The following is a 21,897-nucleotide window of genomic DNA, read 5'->3' on the forward strand; positions in this document are numbered from 1 at the left end:
CCCAAAGATCCAGATTAGAAGTGGGTCTTCCCACTTCAAATGATTTAATTAAAATTAATAAACAAACAAACAAATAAAACCTCTCATAGGTGTGTTCGGTCATTTGGATTTTAGTTGATTCCAGATGTAGTCAAGTTGACAACCAAAAATAGCCATTACAATTTACTCTGAGACATTGAGTGGAAAGGTAAATGACTCGAGAGAGCTGCAGGAAGTTCCTGAAACTGACCAAATTCACAGGGACCCTCCCTGCTGGAGTAAGCAGAAAAGCTGAATGCCTCTCAAGAGAGCAGAGCTGAGCTGCAAAGACGACTCAGAGACTAGACCAGCAGTCTGGAAGAAGTAGAAACCAGCCACACTGCCTGGAAGAAGTTTAGACCAGAGTCGCTTAGAAAACACACTCTCACCCCAGTAGAGGGGAACGCCAGGGCCAAAAAGTGGGAGTGGGTGGGTAGGGGAGTAGGGGGGAGGGTATGGGGGACTTTTGGTATAGCATTGGAAATGTAAACGAGGAAAATACCAAATAAAAAAAATTAAAAAAGAAAGAGAGAGAGAGAGAGAGAGAGAGAAAGAAAGAAAGAAAGAAAGAAAGAAAGAAAGAAAGAAAGAAAGAAAGAAAAAGAAAAAAGAAAACACACTCTCCAGCCTGGTGAGCTGCATGCAGGCTGTTCAGTGTGCTCCAGGTTCCCCAGCTTTGTGAGCTGTCACCCAGGCTGGAGTGGTGTGATGGTTTGTATATTCTTGGACCAGGGAGTGGCACCATTTGGAGGTGTGGCCTTGTTGGAATAGGTGTGACCTGGTCGGACTAGGTGTGTCAGTGTGGGTGTGGACATAAGATCCTCACCCTAGTTGCCTGAAAGTCAGTCTTCCAATAGCAGCCTTTGGATGAAGATGTAGAACTCTCAGCTCTGCCAGCTCCATGCCTGCCTGGATGCTGCCATGCTCCCACCTTGATGATAATGGACTGAACCTCTGAACCTGTAAGTCAACCCCAATTAAATGTTTTTATAAGACTTGCCTTGGTCATGGTGTCTGTTCACAGCAGTAAAACCCTAACTAAGACAGAGGTTGGTACCAGGGACTGGGGTATTGCTGTGATAGGCCTGACCATGCTTTTATTTGAAAGAATGTGGATTTTGGGACTTTAGATTTGGAAAGCAGTGGAATGCTTTAAATGGGGCTTAATGGGTCATCCTAGTAGGAATATGGAAGACTTTGTTGCTGGGAGTGATTTGAACTGTGTTGACCTGGCCCAAGAGATTTCAAAGGAGAAGAATTTCAGAATGTGGCATAAAGACTGTTTTTCTGGTATTTTGATGAAGAATGTGGCTACTTTTTGCCCTTGTCTGAAAAGTCTGCCTGAGGTTAAGGTGAAGAGATTTAGATTAAATAAATTGACAAAGGAAGTTTCAAAACAGCCCAGCAGAGACTTAGTTCTCTGGTTAAGTCTTTTTTTTCTCTCTCTGGTTTTTCGAGACAGGGTTTCTCTGTATAGCACTGGCTGTCCTGGAACTCACTCTGTACACCAGGCTGGCCTTGAACTCAGAAATCTGCCTGCCTCTGCCTCCCAAGTGTCTGGTTAAGTCTTATGAAGAGAAGTTTGAACAAGCATAGAAAGCTTAGAAAGGAAAAATATAAAATATATGGTTTGAATATTAAAGTGGTACCAGGAAGTGAAATAGAACAAAATCCTGCGTTTTAGGAGATAACAGATTAAGGGAGTGGGACCTTGGGGCAAGATCCTACCCAGCTAAATTTAGATCCAGGCATGGTGGTACACACCTTTACTTTCTGGAGAAGCGGCATGCTGATCTCTGTGTTCAAGGTCAATCTACAGAGCAAGATCCAGAACAGCCAATCTTAGGTAGTGAAGGAGTTGGAGAACAGAAAGCTGGTGATTATTTAATAGAACAAGGGGGCCATGTTCCAGCTCCTGCAAGCAGTAGAACTCTGCAGTTTTAGCCATGTGGCCCTGACTTTAAAGTGAATAATAGAAGGGACTACTTGGACAACTGATGCTGGCTAGCTGGAGCTAAGAAATTAGTGGTGATTAAGAAGAGACCAGCATCATTGAGGTGAAATCTTCTGGGAAGTGTTTTCTGCAAGCACATAGAAGCTGTGTTCCAGAGATAGACAAGGTTGTACTTCCCACTGCAGCTGTACTTGGTAATGGGAAAAAGTCACTAAGGTAGTACTGGTTTTGAAAGCATGAAGGGGTTATGAAGAGCAGCTGAGGCTTGGTACTGTGAGAGGCTGTGGAAGGCCATTGGTGAAGGTGCAGCCTCAGTTGAAGTTGATGGCTCAGGACTGAAGGGGTCATACAAAGGATTTGAGGCTTGGCACCATGAAGAGAGCCTATGAGAGGCTATTGGTGAAGCCTAGTTGGAGTGGAACACCCCAGTGTATTGGAGATGTCAGTACCATGGGATGATCATCAAGAACATAGTGGAGAAGTGGAGTGTATCAACCTGAGCTTAGAGTGCTACAGAGGGCAGAGCTGGAGAAGTGATGCCAGCTCTTAGGAGGAGCCCAAAAGATCAAGTGGAATCCCAGACCCTGAAACAAGAAGTTGTAACATTGAAATTGCCTTGGAGACTCAAAGATGTTAAAGATGCCAGAGCCATGGGATACATGCTGAGGAAAGCTGCTAACAGGGCATGGAACCAGCCCAGGAGAAAGCAGATTGTTGCAGTCAACAAAGATGAAAAAGGAGTGGAAATCTGAAGACTGCTTTGACATCAGCCATGGAGATGCAGAGTTTGGAGTTTGCACAGCTGGTTCCCTGTCTTTCTTTGGGGATTACAGTTAAGTGATTGGATGAATCTCAGAAGAGACCTTGAACTTTGGACTTTTAACATTGTTGAGACTGCTATAGACTATGAGGACTTTAAAAGTTGGACTAAATGCATTTTGCATTATGCTATGTTTAAGTGTGCCCCCCCCCCATAGACTCATGTGTTTGAACAAGTCTATGGGGGCCAGTGGAATGTGATGGTTTGTATATTCTTGGACCAGGGAGTGGCACCATTTGGAGGTGTGGCCTTGTTGGAATAGGTGTGACCTGGTTGGAGTGGGTGTGTCACTGTGGGTGTGGGCATAAGATCCTCACCCTAGTTGCCTGGAAGTCAGTTTTCCACTAGCAGCCTTTGGATGAAGATGTAGAACTCTCAGCTCTGCCAGCTCCATGCCTGCCTGGATGCTGCCATGCTCCCACCTTGATAATAATGGACTGAACCTTTGAACTTGTAAGCCAACCCCAATTAAATGTTGTTTTTATAAGACTTGCCTTTATCATGGAGTCTGTACACAGCAGTAAAACCCTAATTAAGACAAGTGGTCTTAGTGATGCTGAGGTCTTTAAGTCGTTTCTGCTCCTGTAAGTGTCCCCTTCCCCATACTCCTATAAGTATCCCCAATAAAACTCATTGGTTCTCCAAGTTGGACTTTGTTATCTGTGCTTTGTTCTTTTGAGGGACCTCTGTCTGGGGTGAGTAGATGTGTGTTGAGTCTCCCCAGGAAAACGTTTGTCACATAACACAAGCTCCTACTTACATGGCTCTATATCTACTACAGACTTAATGTAACTTGATAGAACTGGCCTTTACCCTTATTGGGGATCATACCCTTATTGGGGATCATGCTGGTCTTGGAAAATACTGCAAACATGACTTATAGCAAATAAATGCTTCATGAGACAAACAGTAGTTTGCAGTAAGATGGGATTATTCTGATAAGACTTGGAATAACATCTCTCTCTGTCTCTCTCTCTCTATCTCTGTCTCCCCCTCTCTCCCTCCCTCTTCTTCCCCCTCTCCTTCCTCCTGTGTGTGTGCACACACACAAACATATCACAATTATATATTTGTTTGTTGAGACAGAGTCTCTCTGCATAGACCTGGGTGTCCTGAAACTTACCATGTAACTAACCCAGGCGAGCCTCAAACTCACAGATTTTCCTGCTTCTGCCTCCTGAGTGCTGGGATTAAAGGCATATACAATGCACCCAGCCACACAGTTATAAAAGCTCTACAATCATGGGACTGGAGAGATGCCCCGGAGGCTAAGTAAGAGCACTGGCTGCTCTTACAGATGACCCAGGTTAGAGCCCCAGCACCCGCACCACCCCAGCTCACACCTCAGTTCCAGGGTATCGTATCTGACACTCTCTTCTGACCTCTGAGCACAGAGCCCATGTGGTGCACAGCCATGCAGGCAAAAATGCACATACACATAAAAAAAAAAAAAACCCACCAAGAAAGCACTGCCAGCTCTGCCCTTTGTAACAATTCTACTGGATTTTGGTAGTGCATTGGGAAGACCAACAAAGCTTATTAGAAACCCCTTAGAAGAAAGCTGTGACTGACACTACCCACTACTTGGTGCTCTTGGGCCAGCAGGAACTCTTCAGTTGTGATACAGGCTCTCTGGAAAGCAGATGGAACCACAAAGCTTTATACAGATCATAAACTCTTGTGGGAAGAGATTAGAGGAACCAATAAAACCAGCCTCAGAGCCCTGGGGCAAAAAAAAAAAAAAAAAAAAAATCTCAAAGGCCCTCAAGTGGCCAGCTAATCAATTGCTAAAGTTGTAATAGATTTATCCTGTCACAGGGGGGGGGGGGGGGTGTGCACAACAACACAAGGGACCAGTACTCCCTCAGCCCTGGGGCTATGGAAGGCTATGACTTCCTATTGTTGGAAGTCAAGGTCAAGCAGTCAGATTATAAATCTCCAGGAGGCTCATCAGCTCATAGGAAACTGGGCTTCTGCCTGGGCCTCCTCTCCCTGTGCTAGGTCTGCCTTTCAACACCTTCACAGTTCCTGCTTCCGCCTTTATCTTCTTTGCCATCCCAATCAGCAGAAGCAGGCACTGACAGGGGCCTTCCAATGTGACAACTCATGCTGAGGTTGGAGACTCACAGTGCATCTCTCTGGGTTGTCTTCACAGACACCAATACTGCTTTCTTTCCCTGGTGGAGACCCTTACACGGCTGTGCTGGACCAACCACAGAGCACAGGAAGGAGGTTGTAGCACACAGGAGAGGGTGAGTGCACTCCGTGATGCTGACATGACGGTATCATCCAGTGGCATGTTGTTCCATTCCATCACTGTATAGAAGAACCAAAAAATGGTGTCACTGGTAAGTAGTCTCTTTAGACTACTCATGAAATTCTTGCCTACATTAACTTAAGTTAATCTGCTTGATGACCTACAAGGACAAGTATGGCTGTTGTCCTACTTGACAGAGAACACTGAAGTCCAGAGCATCACAAATGTGATGGCTTGTAAATGCTTGGCCAAGGAGTGGCACTTTTAGGAGGTGTGGCCTTGTTGGAGTAGGTGTGGCCTTGTTGGAGTAGGTGTGTCACTGTGGGTGTGGGCTATAAGACCTTCATCCTAGCTGCCTCAAAGCCAGTCTTCCACTAGCAGCCTTTGGATAAAGATGTAGAACTCTTACCTCTGCATGCGCCATGCCTGCCTGGATGCTGCCATGCTCCCACCTTAATGATACTGGACTGAACCTGTAAGCCAGCCCCAATTAAATGCTGTCCTTATAAGAGCTGCCTTGGTCATGGTGTCTGTTCACAGCAGTCAAACCCTAACTAAGACAACAAGATAGCACGTGCCAAGTTTGCAGACTCTGAATTTGAGTCCTGGAACACACACGCATGCACAGTGGAACCGATTCCCACAAGTTGCTCTCTGGCCTCCACACATGTGCATACACGCGCCTACACAAAATAAATGAATAAATGGAAAACCTGAAACTAGAGACCCTATAGAACTTTGTCGGGAAAGGTGCTGAAAATAGGATATTCTCATTCCAGGACTGATTATCTTTCTCTTTCTACGTATAAAAACTGTTAGGTCTCAAACCCAGGGCAAAGGGCTAACTGAGGCACCTGTCCTTAACAATATCACCGCAGACACTGGCAGACGAGTTCTCAGCAAGTACCTGTTCCAGTCATCTTGGCCAGCACACCCCACCCCTACCCTGCCATATCCAGCTCCTCAGCTTCCCTTCCCTTCCCTTCCCTTCCCTCCCCTCAGCTTCTCTGATTCCTATATAGCCCAGTCATCTTGGCTACTCAGTCTCTTGATGCTCTTGGCCTCTGGGTTCCCTTCTCTCTTCTCTTCTTCTCTTACTTCCTACCCCCTCCTGTCATGGCTGTGCTGTCCCTTGTATCTACAATAAGTCTTCTCCCCAACCCATACCTAGGGGCATCATGTCCTTGATGATGATGATGCACATACCCCAGCTCAGCCCAGCCACTCCACTGCTACATAGGCACCCAAGAGAAATGCAGTGACAGGCCACACAGATTACCAGGGGACGGTCACAGTAGCATTATTCATAACTACTGAAAAGTACACAAGACCAACATCCATCAGTTGGTAGACAGTTGAGATGTGCTGGGTCCATAAAATGGGATTCCATTAAGTAAGATGAGGGGCCAGTAACCGGCAAGTGCTTCCTTATAGATGATATTTAAGACAGAGGCGTGGTCTGGGTGAGCGCATTTGACCAACAGCAGCATATTCCCAAAGAGGATGAGTAATAATTCCTCAGGAAGGAGAGTAGATTACAAAAAGACAAGAGCCTGTGACTGAACTTGGAGGGTCCCAACATTTAATGGCCTGGGTGGGAGAAAGGGCCAGCAAAGGAATCTAGGAAGGAAGGTACGGTAGGTAGAAGCTGGTGCCATAAGAAAAGGTTGCTGATCAAAGTATTCTCTATGTTAAGTGACTGGAGGCCAGATTCTTAGCCATCATGAAAAACAGGTGCTTCTGGGCTTGCTCAGCTCAGGACTGTAATGAGCCAAGTGTAAGTTACCTAAAAGAATTAGTCATAGTGGTTTGGTGACCTTGGCTGGTCCTCCATGAAGACTTTTAGCTAAAGGAACAACAACAACAACAACAGAAGACAATCTTCGTGGCATGTTAACATGAGAGTTATAACCAGAAAAATACCCAGTAGATAATACTGTCTCAAATATTAACCTGTTAACAACCTAAAACAATGAACAGTTACTGTGTCGTGTAATTTTTAAAGTAAGGAACCTAAGAGTCCCGTGGTTTTGGCTCAGAGTGTCTCACAAGATGCCAGCCAACACTCATCTTCAGAATGGTTGACTGGGCTGAAGATGACCCAGTCACAGCTGCTTTCCCCCAGAGTAAGCGATCCAAGGCAGAGACTGAAGCCACCAATGCCCTTGACTACCCAGGCTTGGAAGCTAAACACCATCAGATTGAAGAAAAAAAATATCACCCAGAATCCCCAGAGGAGAGTGGCAAATGGAAGATGAGAGTGACCTGGGAATTCCCCAGCCCCCAACAGCAGGCATGGGGAAGTAAGAGGGCCTGCAGCAGTGAGCAGAGGAGTCCTCCCTATCAGACGTTCCCGCCTTCAGAGTCAGGTAGTCATTGCACTGCCTGAGGTAAGAATGAGGCCCACAGTCCTAGAAGACAGAACTAGCACACCTCATCCAGCACTGGACACAAGCTTGCCTAAACCGCTGGCCACCGTGTGTGGGAAACAAACCCAGCACTCACAGATGTAGTGACAAAAAGACTTTTAGGGGCATCTCTAGTGCCAGAAGTGATGAGCCCTAAACCACCAGAAGAATAACAGTAGCATCTAAGGATAAGGAGCCACTAGGGCACACAGCATGATTGACCCTTCTGTAGCCTGACCCAGGGAGAAGCCTCAGCCCACTAAGCCAAGACTTTACTCCTTTGTGTTCTGATTCTGCTTTGTTCTGATTGGGCAAACAGTAATCTATCAGAAAACACACACACACACACACACACACACACACACACACACAGAGGCTTCAAAGTCAGAACATTTTCCCAGCCATCAAACAGAGGATCCATTACCTACCTTACGATATTAACGTAACCAACAGAATTCAGGATGATAAGTACTAAAAGCGATACTTTCTTATCTCTAAAATGATGAACAAAGAAGTATTGAAATTTTTTTATATTTCATATCAGAGATGAAATACCAAACTTAGAAAGTACATCAAAGGGATTCCCTTCCTCACTGTCTGTCTAAATGAGCAATAAATGATAAACACATACACACACACACAAAGACACACAGACACAAACACACACCACAGACACACGCTCTCAAGATCAGCACACGAGACTGGTGATCAGGAAAGCTACAGAAGGTTCCAAAGCAAGTGGGTCCAGCTGAGCTCAGACACAGAGCGAGCACCCCCACCACCACCCACACCTCGATGCTCAGGAGCCTCAGCTGGCCTTGCTGGCAAGTTAACAAGTCCTCTTGCCAATGCTGGTAAAGCTGGTATGATCCAGTGAATGGGAACTGCATCCCTGACCAGGAAGCGGTACACTGGCTGAAGAAACACAGTGGGCATGAGGAGGATGGGGCGGCAGCTCAGCAGAAGAGAAACTAACACAACTGCTCAAGTAAGTGGGGAAATGTCCCACAGGAGAGAGAAGAAAAAGAACTGACTTTGAGAAAACTGCTTCAGAGCACACTGACCAAAAGAGTCAGGGCCTCACCACAGGCATAATTGGACATAGCATCTATAGGATGTGGCCTTGTGCTGGACTTTTCAAAGAAAAGCCAGAGAGTGGGTGGTTAGTTGGGGATCAAGAGTTGTCAATAGCCAGGCAGTGGTGGCACAGGCCTTTAATCCCAGCACTTGGGAGGCAGAGGCAGGCAGATTTCTGCATTCAAGTCCAGCCTGATCTACAGAGTGAGTTCCAGGACAGCCAGGGCTACACAGAGAAACCCTGTTGTCAATAAAGCTGGGCTTGGTGGCACATGCCTGCCTTTAATCTCAACAGTCAGGAAACAGAGACGGGGCTATGCAGAGAAACCCTGTCTCAAAAAACTAAAAGAGTTGTCAAACTTAGGGCAGTTAAATGTTGGGATATTTCTGTAATTTTAATGTAGCCAAGAGGATCTCAGAAAGCCTAAAATTGTCATTGAAAAGATATGTGTCACTCAAACAGCAGTCCCAAGTGGAGATGGTGTCATTTGGTGATCCTTTCTTTCTAGTTGGGGTCACACACTGTTTGCATTCTAACACTCTGTAAGTCTTCCTTTTGCTCTGTGTAAAGCACATATGCCTGGCTGTCACAAAGGAGGCCATGTGCTTTCACAACAGCAGATTTCAAATGACAACAGAAAATGCTTCTTTCTTTTTTTTACGGTTTATTTATTTATTTATTTATTTAATGTCTATGAGTACACTCTGTAGCTATACAGATGGTTGTGAGCCTTCATGTGGTTGCTGAAATCTGAAGTTTAGGACTTCTGCTCGCTCCAGTCTGCTTGCTTCGCATGCGCTAGCTGCTGGGATTTGAACTCAGGACCTTCGGAAGAGCAGTCAGTGATCTTACCCTCTGAGCCATCTTGCCAGTCCCCTGAAAATGTTTCTTTTAAACATCAGATTGACAAATATTAAGAAGCAGAGGCCAGAGAGGGGGTGCTCTCCTTTAGTCCCAGCACTCAGGAGGCAGAGGCAAGCAGATCTCTGGGAGTCGGAGGCCGGTGGAGTCTACACAGCGAGTTCCAGGATAACAAGGGCAAACAGTGAGGCCCCATCTCAAAAAGGAGGAGGAAGCGGGGAAGAAGGAGTAGAGAGAGCCTGTGCTAAGGGAGATGTAATGGAACAACAGGTCTTAAGTATACCAAAGTCACAGGGTGACTTGTAATAGCTTCTTAAATAGATTGTTAGAGGCATAGCAATGCTCACCTACAACCCCAACTATCTGCAAGGCGGAGACAGAAAATATGCCATTTCAAAGAAGAATTACTCTTAAAGACAGTGGACGAGCAGACCCCATCATAGTAATTCTGGCCACTGTCAGCTCTTACCCACCAGACTTGTCCGTGGTTCTAGCCACTTCTTTTCGTCCAGTACTTGTCTCTTTTTAAAGATTTATTTATTGCTTTTATTTTATGTGTATGTACCACATATGTTCTGGTGCCTGCGGAAGCCAGAAGAGGGGGGCTTGATCTCCGTAAATGTAGTTGAAATGGCTGTGAGCTACCCCCTGGGTACTAGGAACTGAGTCCTGGATCCTCTACAAGACTAGCAAATACTCTAACTACAGAGCCATCTTGCCAGGTCCCCAGACCAAAAAGTTTGCCTATCAATGGGGTAAGGACTAATAAATATATGTAAGTATGTCAGTACTGAGAAGTCAAGTCATGTATGTAGAAAGTGTAGAAAGAGCTGGTGGTGGCCCTGACCGATTAAATTAATTAAATGAGAAAGGGAATTGCTGGGTGAGGGAGTAATCCATATGTGTGCATATATACATATATAATGCATATGTGTACATGTATATACGTGCTTAAAATGCACATATAATTTGTGTATGTATATATGTATATGTGTATATGTATATATATGTGTATATATGTGTGTGTATGTGTGTATATATATATATATATTCCCTTCTGTAAAGCAAATAACAAATTCACTATCTTTTTTATATGTTGTATATCTGTTTATTCCTATGTGTAAGACATGCATATCTTTCTTAATGTTTACTTGATTATGGAGAAGGGTATATAAGTTTATAGTACTGAGCAAATGACATGGCTTACATAGTGGTGGTCAAGGAAGAATGTATAAGTGAGAGCATAATAGGAAATAAAAATAAAAACAGATAAGCTAAATAGAAAATACCATATCTGTAAAGTGTAATGAATATGAACAGATCAGACATCGAGCCATTCCACTACTGCAAATCTGTAAAACTGAATGTGCACACAGTGTGGACCAAGAACCCTATCATTTGTGCGTAGATTTTTTTGTTCTGGGAGAAAAAATAATCAATTGATGCTTCACATGGTTTGATATAAATATAAATATAAATATAAATATAAATATAACAAACCAGTTGCTGAATATTTCTCTACTTCATTATGCCTGTCAGTGATGTGGAAGCAGGAGCCACCTATTTGGGGATTATGTTTGCAAGATGATGTTAATAGCTTCAATTCTCAAGGCACACCCCATGCCCTACATGTTGTTGAATCTGTGTCATTTTCAATAAACCATGTCAGGTAAAGAGGTTGGCTTCATGGCCATTCACGCAACTGACCATTGGTACGCACTGCCGTGCCAATTCAATTACCATTGAGATCAGAAAGGCAAAACTATTTCCCTGTGTATTTCCTCCTGTTCTTACTGGCATGGACAGGTTATAAGATACAAAGAAATGTGTGCAGTCCAGCCTGCTCCAGATCCAGTCCTGTGTGCTTTTAGTCTAATGTATTATTTTTATGCACAGGTTCTTTAGAGCTTTGCTCATGACTTGAGTCCAGCAGGGCATTTGCCAAAAGGAATCCTTCTCCTTATTTCTAGCAAAAGGGACATAAGGCTTTTCCATCAACATGCGCCTGGGTGCCTATCAGCATATCAAGGTCCATGCTAGACGACAGGCTCCCTCAGTCCCTGCTCACAAGTCCTTGTTATACACTTCAAAGCCCTCAGGACAGCTCACAGGTTCCTTTTCTCCCAGGTACCCATTCCCTGTTAACACTGAAGATTTCCCTCCCTGCTGCTTCTTTCACTTTCCTAAGAGGACCATGGCTGTGTGGAATAAATGATTCCCTTTCCATCCATGGAGTGATTGCTTTGGTTTCTTTACTGCTTTTTCTCACGTCCAGTCTCACAACAAACAAACAAAACTGTTCTCCAAACATTCTTGGCAATAGCAAACGCTATACAAGTAAACCAACAAAACCAGAAGAAAGCAAAGTACTTACCACAGGGAACTGCTTAAACAAATTGTGACACATCCTTTATCAGTAACCTTTGAATGTATTCATTAAAAAAAAAAACAATTTAAACATTACACAATGAATAATATGTACACTTTATGTTTTTACCGAGAGAGACAGACAGACAGACATGTGGAAGAGCCCAGGGACAACCTATGGAAGCTGATTCTCTCTTACCCACTGTCTCACCCTTGCCAACCAAATATTTGCAACTTTTAACTAGCGGTCTTCCAATTTTGTAACTTTGTGACTCAATCTTTTCTGGTCTCATAGACATGTTCTTTTTAACTTTAAAGGCTGTCATGTGACCTTTCCTGGGAGACAAGAACACACGTCACTTCACACCAGGTACGGAACCAACAGATAGAAGAAACCATCCCTCCAAGTCTAGCTGTGGGTGAACAGTGAGGAGCACTTGGGTCACTTACAAGATTATGGGCAATTGAAGAGCAGCTATGTCACTGAAAAGTCTCCCCACTAGCAACTGTTAAGGGCTTAACTATTCTGAGGAAGGGTGTACTGGCTGGTTTTGTGTGTCAACTTGACACAAACTGGAGTTATCACAGAGAAAGGAGCCTTCCTTGAGGAAATGCCTCCATGAGATCCAGCTGTAAGGCATTTTCTCAATTAGTGATGGGGGGAGGGGGAAGGGCCCATTGTGGGTGGGGCCATCCCTGGGCTAGTAGTCCTGGGTTCTATAAGAAAGCAAGCTGAGCAAGTCAGGGGAAGCAAGCCATTAAGTAATATACCTCCATGGCCTCTGAATTAGCTCCTGCCTCCAGGTTCCTGGGGGTTTTAAATTAAACCCTTTTATCCCCTACTTGCTTCTTGGGCATGGAGTTTTGTTGTTGTTGTTGTTGTTTTGGTTTTGTTTTGTTTTGTTTTTTGGCTTTTCGAGACAGGGTTTCTCTGTATAGCCCTGGTTGTCCTGAAACTCATTTTGTAGAGCAGGCTGGCCTGGAACTCAGAAATCCACCTGCCTCTGCCTCCCAAGTGCTGGGATTAAAGGCGTGCACCACCACCTCCCGGCTGGTCATGGAGTTTTGTGCAGGAGTAGAAACCCTGACTAAGACAAGGGGCAAGGCCTCTGTGGGGCTTTGTTAGCACCCACCACCACCCCCATCTTCCATGAAGGACTGTTAGTGGCCCAGTCTTGTAAGGAGTCTGTCTTAGTCAGGGTTTCTATTCCTGCACAAACATAATGACAAAGAAACAAGTTGGGGAGGAAAGGGTTTATTTGGCTTACACTTCCATACTGCTGTTCTTCACCAAGGAAGTCAGGACTGGAACTCAAGCAGGTCAGGAAGCAGGAGCTGATGCAGAAGCCATGGAGGGATGTTCCTTACTGGCTTGCTTCACCTGGCTTGCTCAGCCTGCTCTCTTATAGAACCCAAGACTACCAGCCCAGAGATGGTCCCACCCACAAGGGGCCTTTCCCCCTTGATCACTAATTGAGAAAATGCCTTACAGCTGGATCTCATGGAGGCATTTCCTCAACTGAAGCTCCTTTCTCTGTGATAACTCTAGCTGTGTCAAGTTGACACACAACCAACCAGTGCAGAGTCTGATGTCAACAACCACATCAGTCATGTGAAGACCAAACTACAGTTCCACAACACTGTTCGATTTCAGATACAGAGGGTACTTTTGTTGTTGTTGTTAAAAAAAAAAAGATAGATTTATTTGTTTGTTTGTTTGTTTATTATAGGTAAGTACACTATAGCTGTCTTCAGACACCCCAGAAGAGGGCATTAGATCTCATTATGGATGGCTGTGAGCCACCGTGTGGATGCTGGGATTTGAGGGAATGCCTCCATGAGATCCAGCTGTAAGGCATTTTCTCAATTAGTGATCCAGGGGGGGAGGGCCCATTGCGGGTGGGGCCATCCCTGGGCTAGTAGTCCTGGGTTCTGTAAGAAGAAGGTCCTGTGACCTTCAGAAGAACAGTCTCTTAACTGCTGAGCCACCTCTCACCAGCCCAGGAGTATACTCTTTTTATGTGGCTTATTTTGCTTAGACTTCAGAGTTCATTTGTTCATGTTGCATTCATCAGAACTTTAATACTTTTTATGGCTGAATTATCAAATCAAATAAAAATCTTAAAGAGTATGAAGTAGTATTTAATTGTGGATTTTATAGGTTTTTTTTCCCCAAGTTTAATTTTTTTACTTAATTAAGATCTATCTATCTATCTAGGTTTTTCAAGTTACTCCATATAGCCCTGGCTGTCCTGGAACTTGCTCTGTAAACCAGGCTGGCCTCAGACCCACAATGATTCCCCTGCTTCTGCCTCCCCAGTGTGTGGCTTATTATTTAAAGCACAAGGACAGAATTTTGTTTCCTTCACCACAAGCCAGGGACAGCTCCTCAGCTGCAATGCTCAGGATAAAGGCAACAGCCGCCTCATTGCTTTTATGCTTCCGTGTTTGTTTGTTTGGTTGGTTGATAAGGTGTCACTGTATAGCACCGACTGTCTTGGTACTTGCTATGTAGAGCAGAATGGCCCCAAATGTGTACAGCTCTTCCCACTGCAGCCTCCTGATGGTGGGATTACAGGTTACCATTACCCCCAAGCTGCTCATTTCTTTACTGGCTTTTTACATGGTACCTGGTACACAACAGACACTCAGTAAAAAATACATACATATTCTCACTAAGTACAACAGACTACAGTGGCATATGACTTTACCATTTGGGGGAGTAAATCTATATAGAAGTGACACCTTACAGAATATTTGCAAGTGCACACATTAAAACATAAAGACACATCGTTTTTTGAAGTCTTAGGGTATATAGGTTGTTTCAGGACAAACCCAGGACGACCAACTATTTGTGAGGATATAACATCCAGTTAAGGAAAATAACTTCAGGGCCCATAGTCACCCTACCTTGTTGGCAAGGTGCTCTTCAGAAATTCCTGTGTCAGGGACTCTGTACTTCCCACGTTTTAGGCAGCATCGCTGAGGAGAACAATATACAGACTCAGAACACGGCCTTACCCCAGTTTCATGCTGGAAAGTCGTTCACTAATATTAGTCATCTTATCATAGACTCTTTAGCAAAGCAGCGGTCATTTGAAATTTCCCAATTAGTTAATATGTCTGTGGGCGACTGTTGTACATCAGATGACAAGCCATTACTTCTTCCCAGATGAAGGAAATGAGGGATGTTCTGCCTTTTCACTCACTTCCCACAGAGCAAGGTTAAATACACTATTCATCACTCTTTTTTCCCAGACTAAGAGTTTGTGTGAATATATTGACCCATGGACTTGGGTGAGTCTCTGATACTCATGGGAGTAAAGGACTGGCAATAAAGAGGGTTGCTGAGATGGAAGCTTCCTTCTGTCCCTGCTGTCCCTAGTCCCCAGTACAGCTCAGAAGGTGGCTGGCATTTCTCGAGAAGCTCCTCTGGATTCGTCAACAATCAAAGATTGTTCGTGTCCCTGGAAGACACTGGTGGGAGTATCCAGGAGAAAGAGGGTGAGCCTGTAATCTCTGAACTCAGGAACCTCAGAAAGCAACAATGTACACAGAGTGCAGGTGAAAGCCACATCCGCACAATAGGAGAACTGTTGCAAGAGAGAAAGCAGGGTGAGCATCTTCAAGGGCGGTATGGCAGAGAACATTCTTTCTCCTTTGTTTTCTGGGCTTGAGAAAGGCAGGGAGAAAGGGAAGAGACATCTCCCACTTTTCCCCTAAGAGCGATTATCGGCCCAAACTCACCTGTACTAAAATAACAGGAAAAGCTATGGATTAAACAGGAGATGAAATATTTTAATGGATCATGCTGAAGTGTTAACACCTGGAACCACATGAGCTAAAACCACAAGTTTCAGTACCTGAAACCACATATATGACTCTTGGACTGGGGTTACAGTAGGGTTGTCTTTGGGGAAATTGCTACACAGAAAGCAAGAGGATTTCTAGAGAGAGTGGTAGTGGTTATTGGAGGAGAAAAATAAAACTGTCCTATATGTATGCTTCACAGGTTGATGACTGTAGACGACCAGGATTTTCTAGTCTGTTTCCCTTAAAGTATAAGCACAGAGAGACCAGGACTTAGGCAATGACCTAGACTGGCATAGCCTTTCAGTGAGTAAATATATTTACTCTATATCTAGATATAGACGTATCTAAATATCTAGATGATCCAAAAATCACATAGTAAGATATGTCTGTCTTTATGTTTAGTTCACAATGTGCTTGGGGACGGAAAGTCTGCATTTCCCTCAAACCCATACACAGAATCCTTAACCTTCAATGTGCTGGTCTTTGGAAATGGAGTCCCTGGGAGATATGTATCCTAGTTTACTTTCTGCTGCTTTGGTAAATACCACGACCCAAACCAACCTGGAGGGTGGGGGGAAGGGTTTATTCTATCTTAAAACACCCAGGCAACAGTGCATCACTGAGGAAGTTCATGACAGGGATTCAAGGAAGCAACCTGGAGGCAGGGACTGAAGGCTGAGCACGGAAGAGGCTTGCTCTCCCTGGCTTTCTCAGTGTACTTTTTTTTTTTGTAGAAGCTTTTTAGTTTATTTGTCCTCTCAGAAATCTGCACATCACAGCAAAACATCAAGTCACCGCAGATCTACTCCTTTGGCTGTATCCAATCTCCACTCACTGCTAGGTATTTCATTTCTTTTTGCCAGCACCAACATTGGCCTTCGCCGTGCCCCTGACCTTCTTCATTCTGTTCTTGCTTGCGTTCCTTTCGCTGTTTTCAGGAGGTCTTTTTCTTCTCATAAAGACCATGTCTTGCGAGTCTGCATTTAGGCTCATTCTTCTTTGCATAATCTAAAGGATCATAGATCATGCCAAAGCCAGTGGTCTTGCCACCACCGAAGTGGGTTCTGAATTCAAATACAAAGATGACATCTGGTGTGGTTTTGTACATTTTGGCCAGCTTTTACCGAATTTCGGTCTTTGGTACTGTTGCCTTCCCAGGATGAAGGACATCAATGACCATCTGTTTCCTCTGAAGCAGTCGGTTGGTCATGAACTTCCTGGTCTGGATGGTTCATTCATGATGGCTACGGCGCCGGAGGTGGAGAGCCTCAGTGTACTTTTTTTTTTTTTTAGATTTATTTATTTATTATATGTAAGTACACTGTAGCTGTCTTCAGACCCTCCAGAAGAGGGCGTCAGATCTTGTTACAGATGGCTGTGAGCCACCATGTGGTTGCTGGGATTTGAACTCTGGACCTTCGGAAGAACAGTCGGGTGCTCTTACCCACTGAGCCATCTCACCAGCCCTCAGTGTACTTTTTTAATATAGCCTAGGACCACCTGCCCGGGGGTAGCACCATCCACAGTGAGCTGGCCCTCCCATAGCAATCATTAAACAAGAAAATGCCTCCACGGATGTGCCTACAGTAGAGACAACTCCTCTGCTGAGGTCCCCTCTTCCTTGGTGACTCTGGTTTGTATCATATTGTCAAAACAAAGCAGCAAGGAGATGCAGGTTAGCTGATTTAGTGGGATTGGTGGCTTAAGAGGAAGAAGGGGAGACCTTTCCTCTCTCAAGTGACCCACATAGGATATGTAAGGACAGAGCAATAAGGTGGCCCCATGTAGCACAAGAGAGAAAATCCTCACCAGGAACCAAATGGACCAGCACTGTCTTAGTAAGGGTTTTACTGCTGTGAACAGACTCCATGACCAAGGCAAGTCTTATATAAAAAAAATACAACATTTAATTGGGGCTGGCTTACAAGTTCAGAGGTTCAGTCCATTATCATCAAGGTGGGAGCATGGCAGCATCCAGGCAGGCATGGCACAGGCAGAGGTGAGAGTTCTACATCTTCATCCAAAGGCTGCTAGTGGAAGACTGACTTTCAGGCAACTAGGGTGAGGATCTTATGCCCACACCCACAGTGACACACCTACTCCAACCAGGTCACACCTATTCCAACAAGGCCACACCTCCAAATGGTGCCACTCCCTGGTCCAAGAATATACAAACCATCACAAGCACCTAACCTTCCTCTAAGTCTTGGAGAAATAAATGTCTGTTGTTTAAACCACACAGTCTGCAGTGTTTTATTCCAGCACATGGTGCTGACTACAAGGTTAAGAGACCTAAGGAAAAAGGATGCATACATACTTTTGTTTGTTTGTTTGTTTGTTTGTTTGAGACAGGGTTCTTGCTGTGGGGCCCAAACTAGCCTCAAAGCCTGCATTCTCCTGTCTCCACTTCCCCAGTGCTGGAACGTCAAGAATGTGATACCAGCTGCGTTTACACACTTTCCTAAAGACCAATTTGGCTAGTGAACAAAAAGGAGTGGAAAGACATGCCATTTCAGAAGATTGGGCCTGAGGTGACAGTAATTTAGCCAGAGTCACAGCAGCAGAATCCAAAGGAAGTGAATGGCAGGAGGTAAAAGACTTGAAGCAGGAACCAAGCAGCTTGCTCATTTGAATAATTGCTGGCTGATAAGCTTGCCACTCAGGTACACTAGAGAATACTGAAAGAGAGCAGCCTGGGTTTCAGTTTTGGTTTTGAAAGAAGATAGTTTTTGGTGGGGAGAACAGAGGTGAGTTTAGTTGTAGATAGATGCCTAGAAACATGAATATCCATTTGGAGATGTGTAAATGGAACTTTAAGGACTGGACAGGACAGGGCTGGTCTGGAAATAAACGTGTCGGGTGGGGAGAACATCAAAGATGGTCACAGAAGCCTCAGAGTACTTGAGACTATATGAAGGGAAAGTAAAGAGTGGAACGGCCCATGGCGAAACGCTGAGGGGCATGGAGATATAAGGACTGGGAGCTGAAGAAATGGTTCAGTGGTTAAGAGAACTTGTTCTTCCAAAGGACCTAGGTTCAGTGCCCAGTGCCCACGTGGCTCACATCCACCTATAACTTCAAATCCAGGAGATTCAATGCCCTCTTCTGAACTCTGAAGGCACCAGGCATCTGTGTGGTGCACAAACATACATGCAAGTAAAACACTCATTTGTATAAAATAATATTTAAAAATCTAATAAAAGCTTAAAAAAAAAACCAAAGGACTAAGAAAAAAAAATAAAGATTTAAGGGCTGAGTGGAGGAACAAGAGGCAGTTAGACGCTAGAGATAACTGATTAGAAAAACCACAGTCAAAGAGACAGGGGTATAGCTTAGCCTGTATGGAGTCCTAGATTAGATTCCGTGTGTGTGTGTGTGTGTGTGTGTGTGTGTGTGTGTTGTGTGTGTGTGTGTTGAGATGGATGCTTGATAGCACTACAGGAAACTTACTTTACTGTATCCCTTTATAACAATTCACCCACTGGACCAAAACATCTGAAACCTGTGGTCAAGCTATTTGCCCAACAGGCCAGTGATCTCTCTCCTTCCCTTCCCTCCCCTTTCCCTCTCCCCTCCTCCTTTTCCTCCTCCTTCCTCTCCCTTTCTCTCACCCTGGCTGACCTTGGCCTTTCAAGAGCTAGGATTCAAGGCAAGCACCGTGATGCCTGACTCAGAGCAGTGAACCTTCAAGTGTGTTCACCAGACTCTAAGCAATGTCAATATCACCTAGAAACCTGAGAGAAATACCAATTTGGGGCTCACTCCCAAAACTCAGTTTCTCAGTCAGAAACACTGGTGTGTAGTCCTGCAAACTTTATTATACACTCTCTGGCTGATTCAGAAGTTCACTAAAGATTAGAAAACACTGCATCACACGCTGCTTAGACAGCACACAACAGCTTTGCCTCTAGGAACTCCCCCCTTTTTGTTAAAGACATTTTATTATTCTATTTTTTGAAGTTACTTGAGCATAAGCAGCAGGGTTTTGTCAGTATTGCACATTTTTAAAATAGCCATGGGCCCTATTTTGATTTAATGTCCCTACCCTTCAACAAAACAACCAAAGAATTCACTACTTACCCATATTTCCCTCTGATGGGGATACAATTTTATCCCTATATTTTCTGCTTGCTCACAGCATTGGAGTATACGGGCACTCTGGGACCTCATAGCTCTCTGTATGTGCCTTTTCAGTGGTTTCTGTCAACTAGAAACTCAACAAACTCTTACATCTGACAGTTTAAATTCCTGCGACACGTATTGTTGGTGAAACCGCAAATCGGCACAACTTAAGACAATTTGGTACCATTTGTCAAAATAACAATAAAAACATAGATTTGATCCAATAAACCTGCTTCTGGGAATTTATCCCACGGATTTACCTGCACACACAAGAGTGGGTATCTCTCCCTTATCTCAGCCAGAAGCCCCAGTCAATAAAACCCTAGGTTCAGGTTACCCTTTTCAGCCCCTCAGGGCTTCTTTAACCCGAAGGCGTCACTGCTCCTTCTGCCAGGTGCAGGCTCCACTACCGGGTCAATTAAATGCGCTATCAGAGGCTCCATCAGCTCACTCCAGTCCTCACACCTGCAGCCAGGGGCTCGTCACCAGCACTGCCCACTGTGATCGGTTGAGAGCGGCGGCGGACAACCTCTCAACCTCAGCGTTTTTCAAGCCCGCCGACCATGCGGCCCAGCCCCTCGGTTCTATCCCTCCCTTTCCCTCTCTTCCCTCTCTCTCCTTCTCTGAGGGAAAGGGAGCCTGGCTCCTCCAGGGTTCTGTGACACTGCCCTGACCCGGGCGCGCGGCTGCCCCCGAGATAGGCGGGGCTCCGAGCGGGACCGGTCCTCTGGAGGCGGGGCGCGGTGGGGGCGGGGCAATGGAGGGGGCGGGGCCGGCGGGGTACTAACCCCGGTGTCTGCGACGCCTTCGCTGCAGTCGCTTCAGCAGCTGGAACCGGAGTCGGAGTCGCCGGGGCCGCTCGCCGCTCGCGCGTGGCTCCGCCGGGCCCGTAGCCATGGAGGACTTTATCGTGATCTCCGACGACAGTGGCTCCGAGAGCTCGGCCGGGACCCGCTCGGGCAGGGCGCGGAGGCTGCGCCGGGCCCTGTCTCGGACCCCCGGCGCGCTGCCCCGCCGAACCGTGGTGAGTGAATCCACTGCCGCTCGCCACGCCCGACGGGAGCCGAGCGTCGCCCCCTCGGGGCCTCAGCGTTGCGACCCTGGCTCCCCGCCGCCGTGTCTTCCCGCCTTTGGCGGCCTCGGGCCTCGAGGAGCTCGGTGGCGCCGCTGGCAAGGCAGGCCTCGGGCTGGCCAGCGCTGAGCCCTACAGGGTTGTGCTGCGGAGCCGGCCGAGCACATGGGCGACACACTGAGCACCAGTGCGAGCTGCCAAGCGGTGGCCGGCGGTGGCCTCCGGCCCGAGCTGGCTCCAGAGCTTTGGCAGCGGGAGGAGTGGGGGGTCCTGGCCAGGCCGCAGCCGCCACCCGGACCTCGAGGCGGGCGCGCGGGAGCGCGTAATTGTTTGGCTTATGATGGGCACAGATGTGTGCAAGGAGGTAACAGGAGCCCCGGCTGCGAGCGAGGGAAGCGCCGCCCTTGGCATGGTGGCGGCTGCGCTGCAGGGCCTAGTTCTTGAGCTAGGGCCCCGATTTTTGAGTTGTGGAGAAGGACAGTTAATTTTGCTTTGCAGATGCGAATCACATACAAAGCCAGGGGGCGGGGCACTCCCACCTTTGTTTTTCCTTCGGTTCTTTATCTTTGTCCCTGCTCCTGAAGTGATGGAATAAAAATATCTGTGGTCTCTGGCTTTCTAGAACTCTCCACAGAAATTTAGTGACCTGACCCCTACCATGATCTACATGCTGTGGCTTCAAAAATCAAGGGATCCTTCTCTGTTCTTCCTAATATGTGTCCTAAATCAATGTCAGCTACTCTATAAGCGTGTAAATCACATTTTGAGTGCTCATTCATTCTAAGTTGCCTTTGGGAAGTCTTCCTACACCCAAAGGTAGGTGTCTTAGGATTACTGTTGCTGTGATGAAACACCATGACCCAAAGCAACTTGGAGAGAAATTGGTTTAGTTTACACTTCGCTGTTCATACTAAAGAAGTCAGGACAAGAATTCAAGCAGGGCAGGAATTTGGAAGTAGAGGTTGTGCAGAGGCCGTATGGTGAAGCGATGCTTTCTTTACCGGCTTGCCACCTCTGGCTTGCTTAACCTGCTTTCTCACAGAAACCAGGACCACTAGCCCGGGGTGGCTCCACCCACAATAGGCTGGGTCTTCCCACTGCAATCACTAGTTGAGGAAATGCCCTAC

At 45.8% G+C, this 21,897-nt stretch overlaps 1 protein-coding gene, 1 long non-coding RNA gene and 1 pseudogene across 9 annotated transcripts in view; 1 reads left to right on the forward strand and 2 right to left on the reverse strand.

Annotated features, from left to right (window-relative positions):
* Window positions 1–2,623: 2,623 nt before the first annotated feature.
* On the reverse strand, window positions 2,624–21,032 carry LOC115486438 (uncharacterized). Its single transcript, NR_168901.1, has 3 exons — window positions 20,487–21,032; window positions 14,674–14,745; window positions 2,624–5,108 (listed from the first exon to the last, which is right to left on the reverse strand). It is a non-coding gene; the product is annotated as an uncharacterized LOC115486438 (long non-coding RNA).
* Window positions 16,296–16,808, reverse strand: Gm2830 (annotated as a pseudogene).
* The window catches only part of Simc1 (SUMO-interacting motifs containing 1), a 47,552-nt gene continuing 46,111 nt past the window's right edge, over window positions 20,457–21,897 (forward strand). For 2 of the 8 annotated variants that reach the window (XM_011244528.1, XM_011244529.1), the window contains exon 1: window positions 20,457–20,722. In XM_011244528.1, coding sequence (XP_011242830.1) covers window positions 20,594–20,722 — 129 coding nt within the window. In that variant the 5' untranslated portion in view covers window positions 20,457–20,593. The remainder of the gene's footprint in view (window positions 20,723–21,897) is intronic. The other 6 variants (XM_011244530.1, XM_030247295.1, NM_176987.4 and 3 more) reach the window with 5 other exon arrangements.

Source organism: Mus musculus, chromosome 13, assembly GCF_000001635.26.
Source record: "Mus musculus strain C57BL/6J chromosome 13, GRCm38.p6 C57BL/6J".
NCBI lineage: Eukaryota > Metazoa > Chordata > Mammalia > Rodentia > Muridae > Mus > Mus musculus.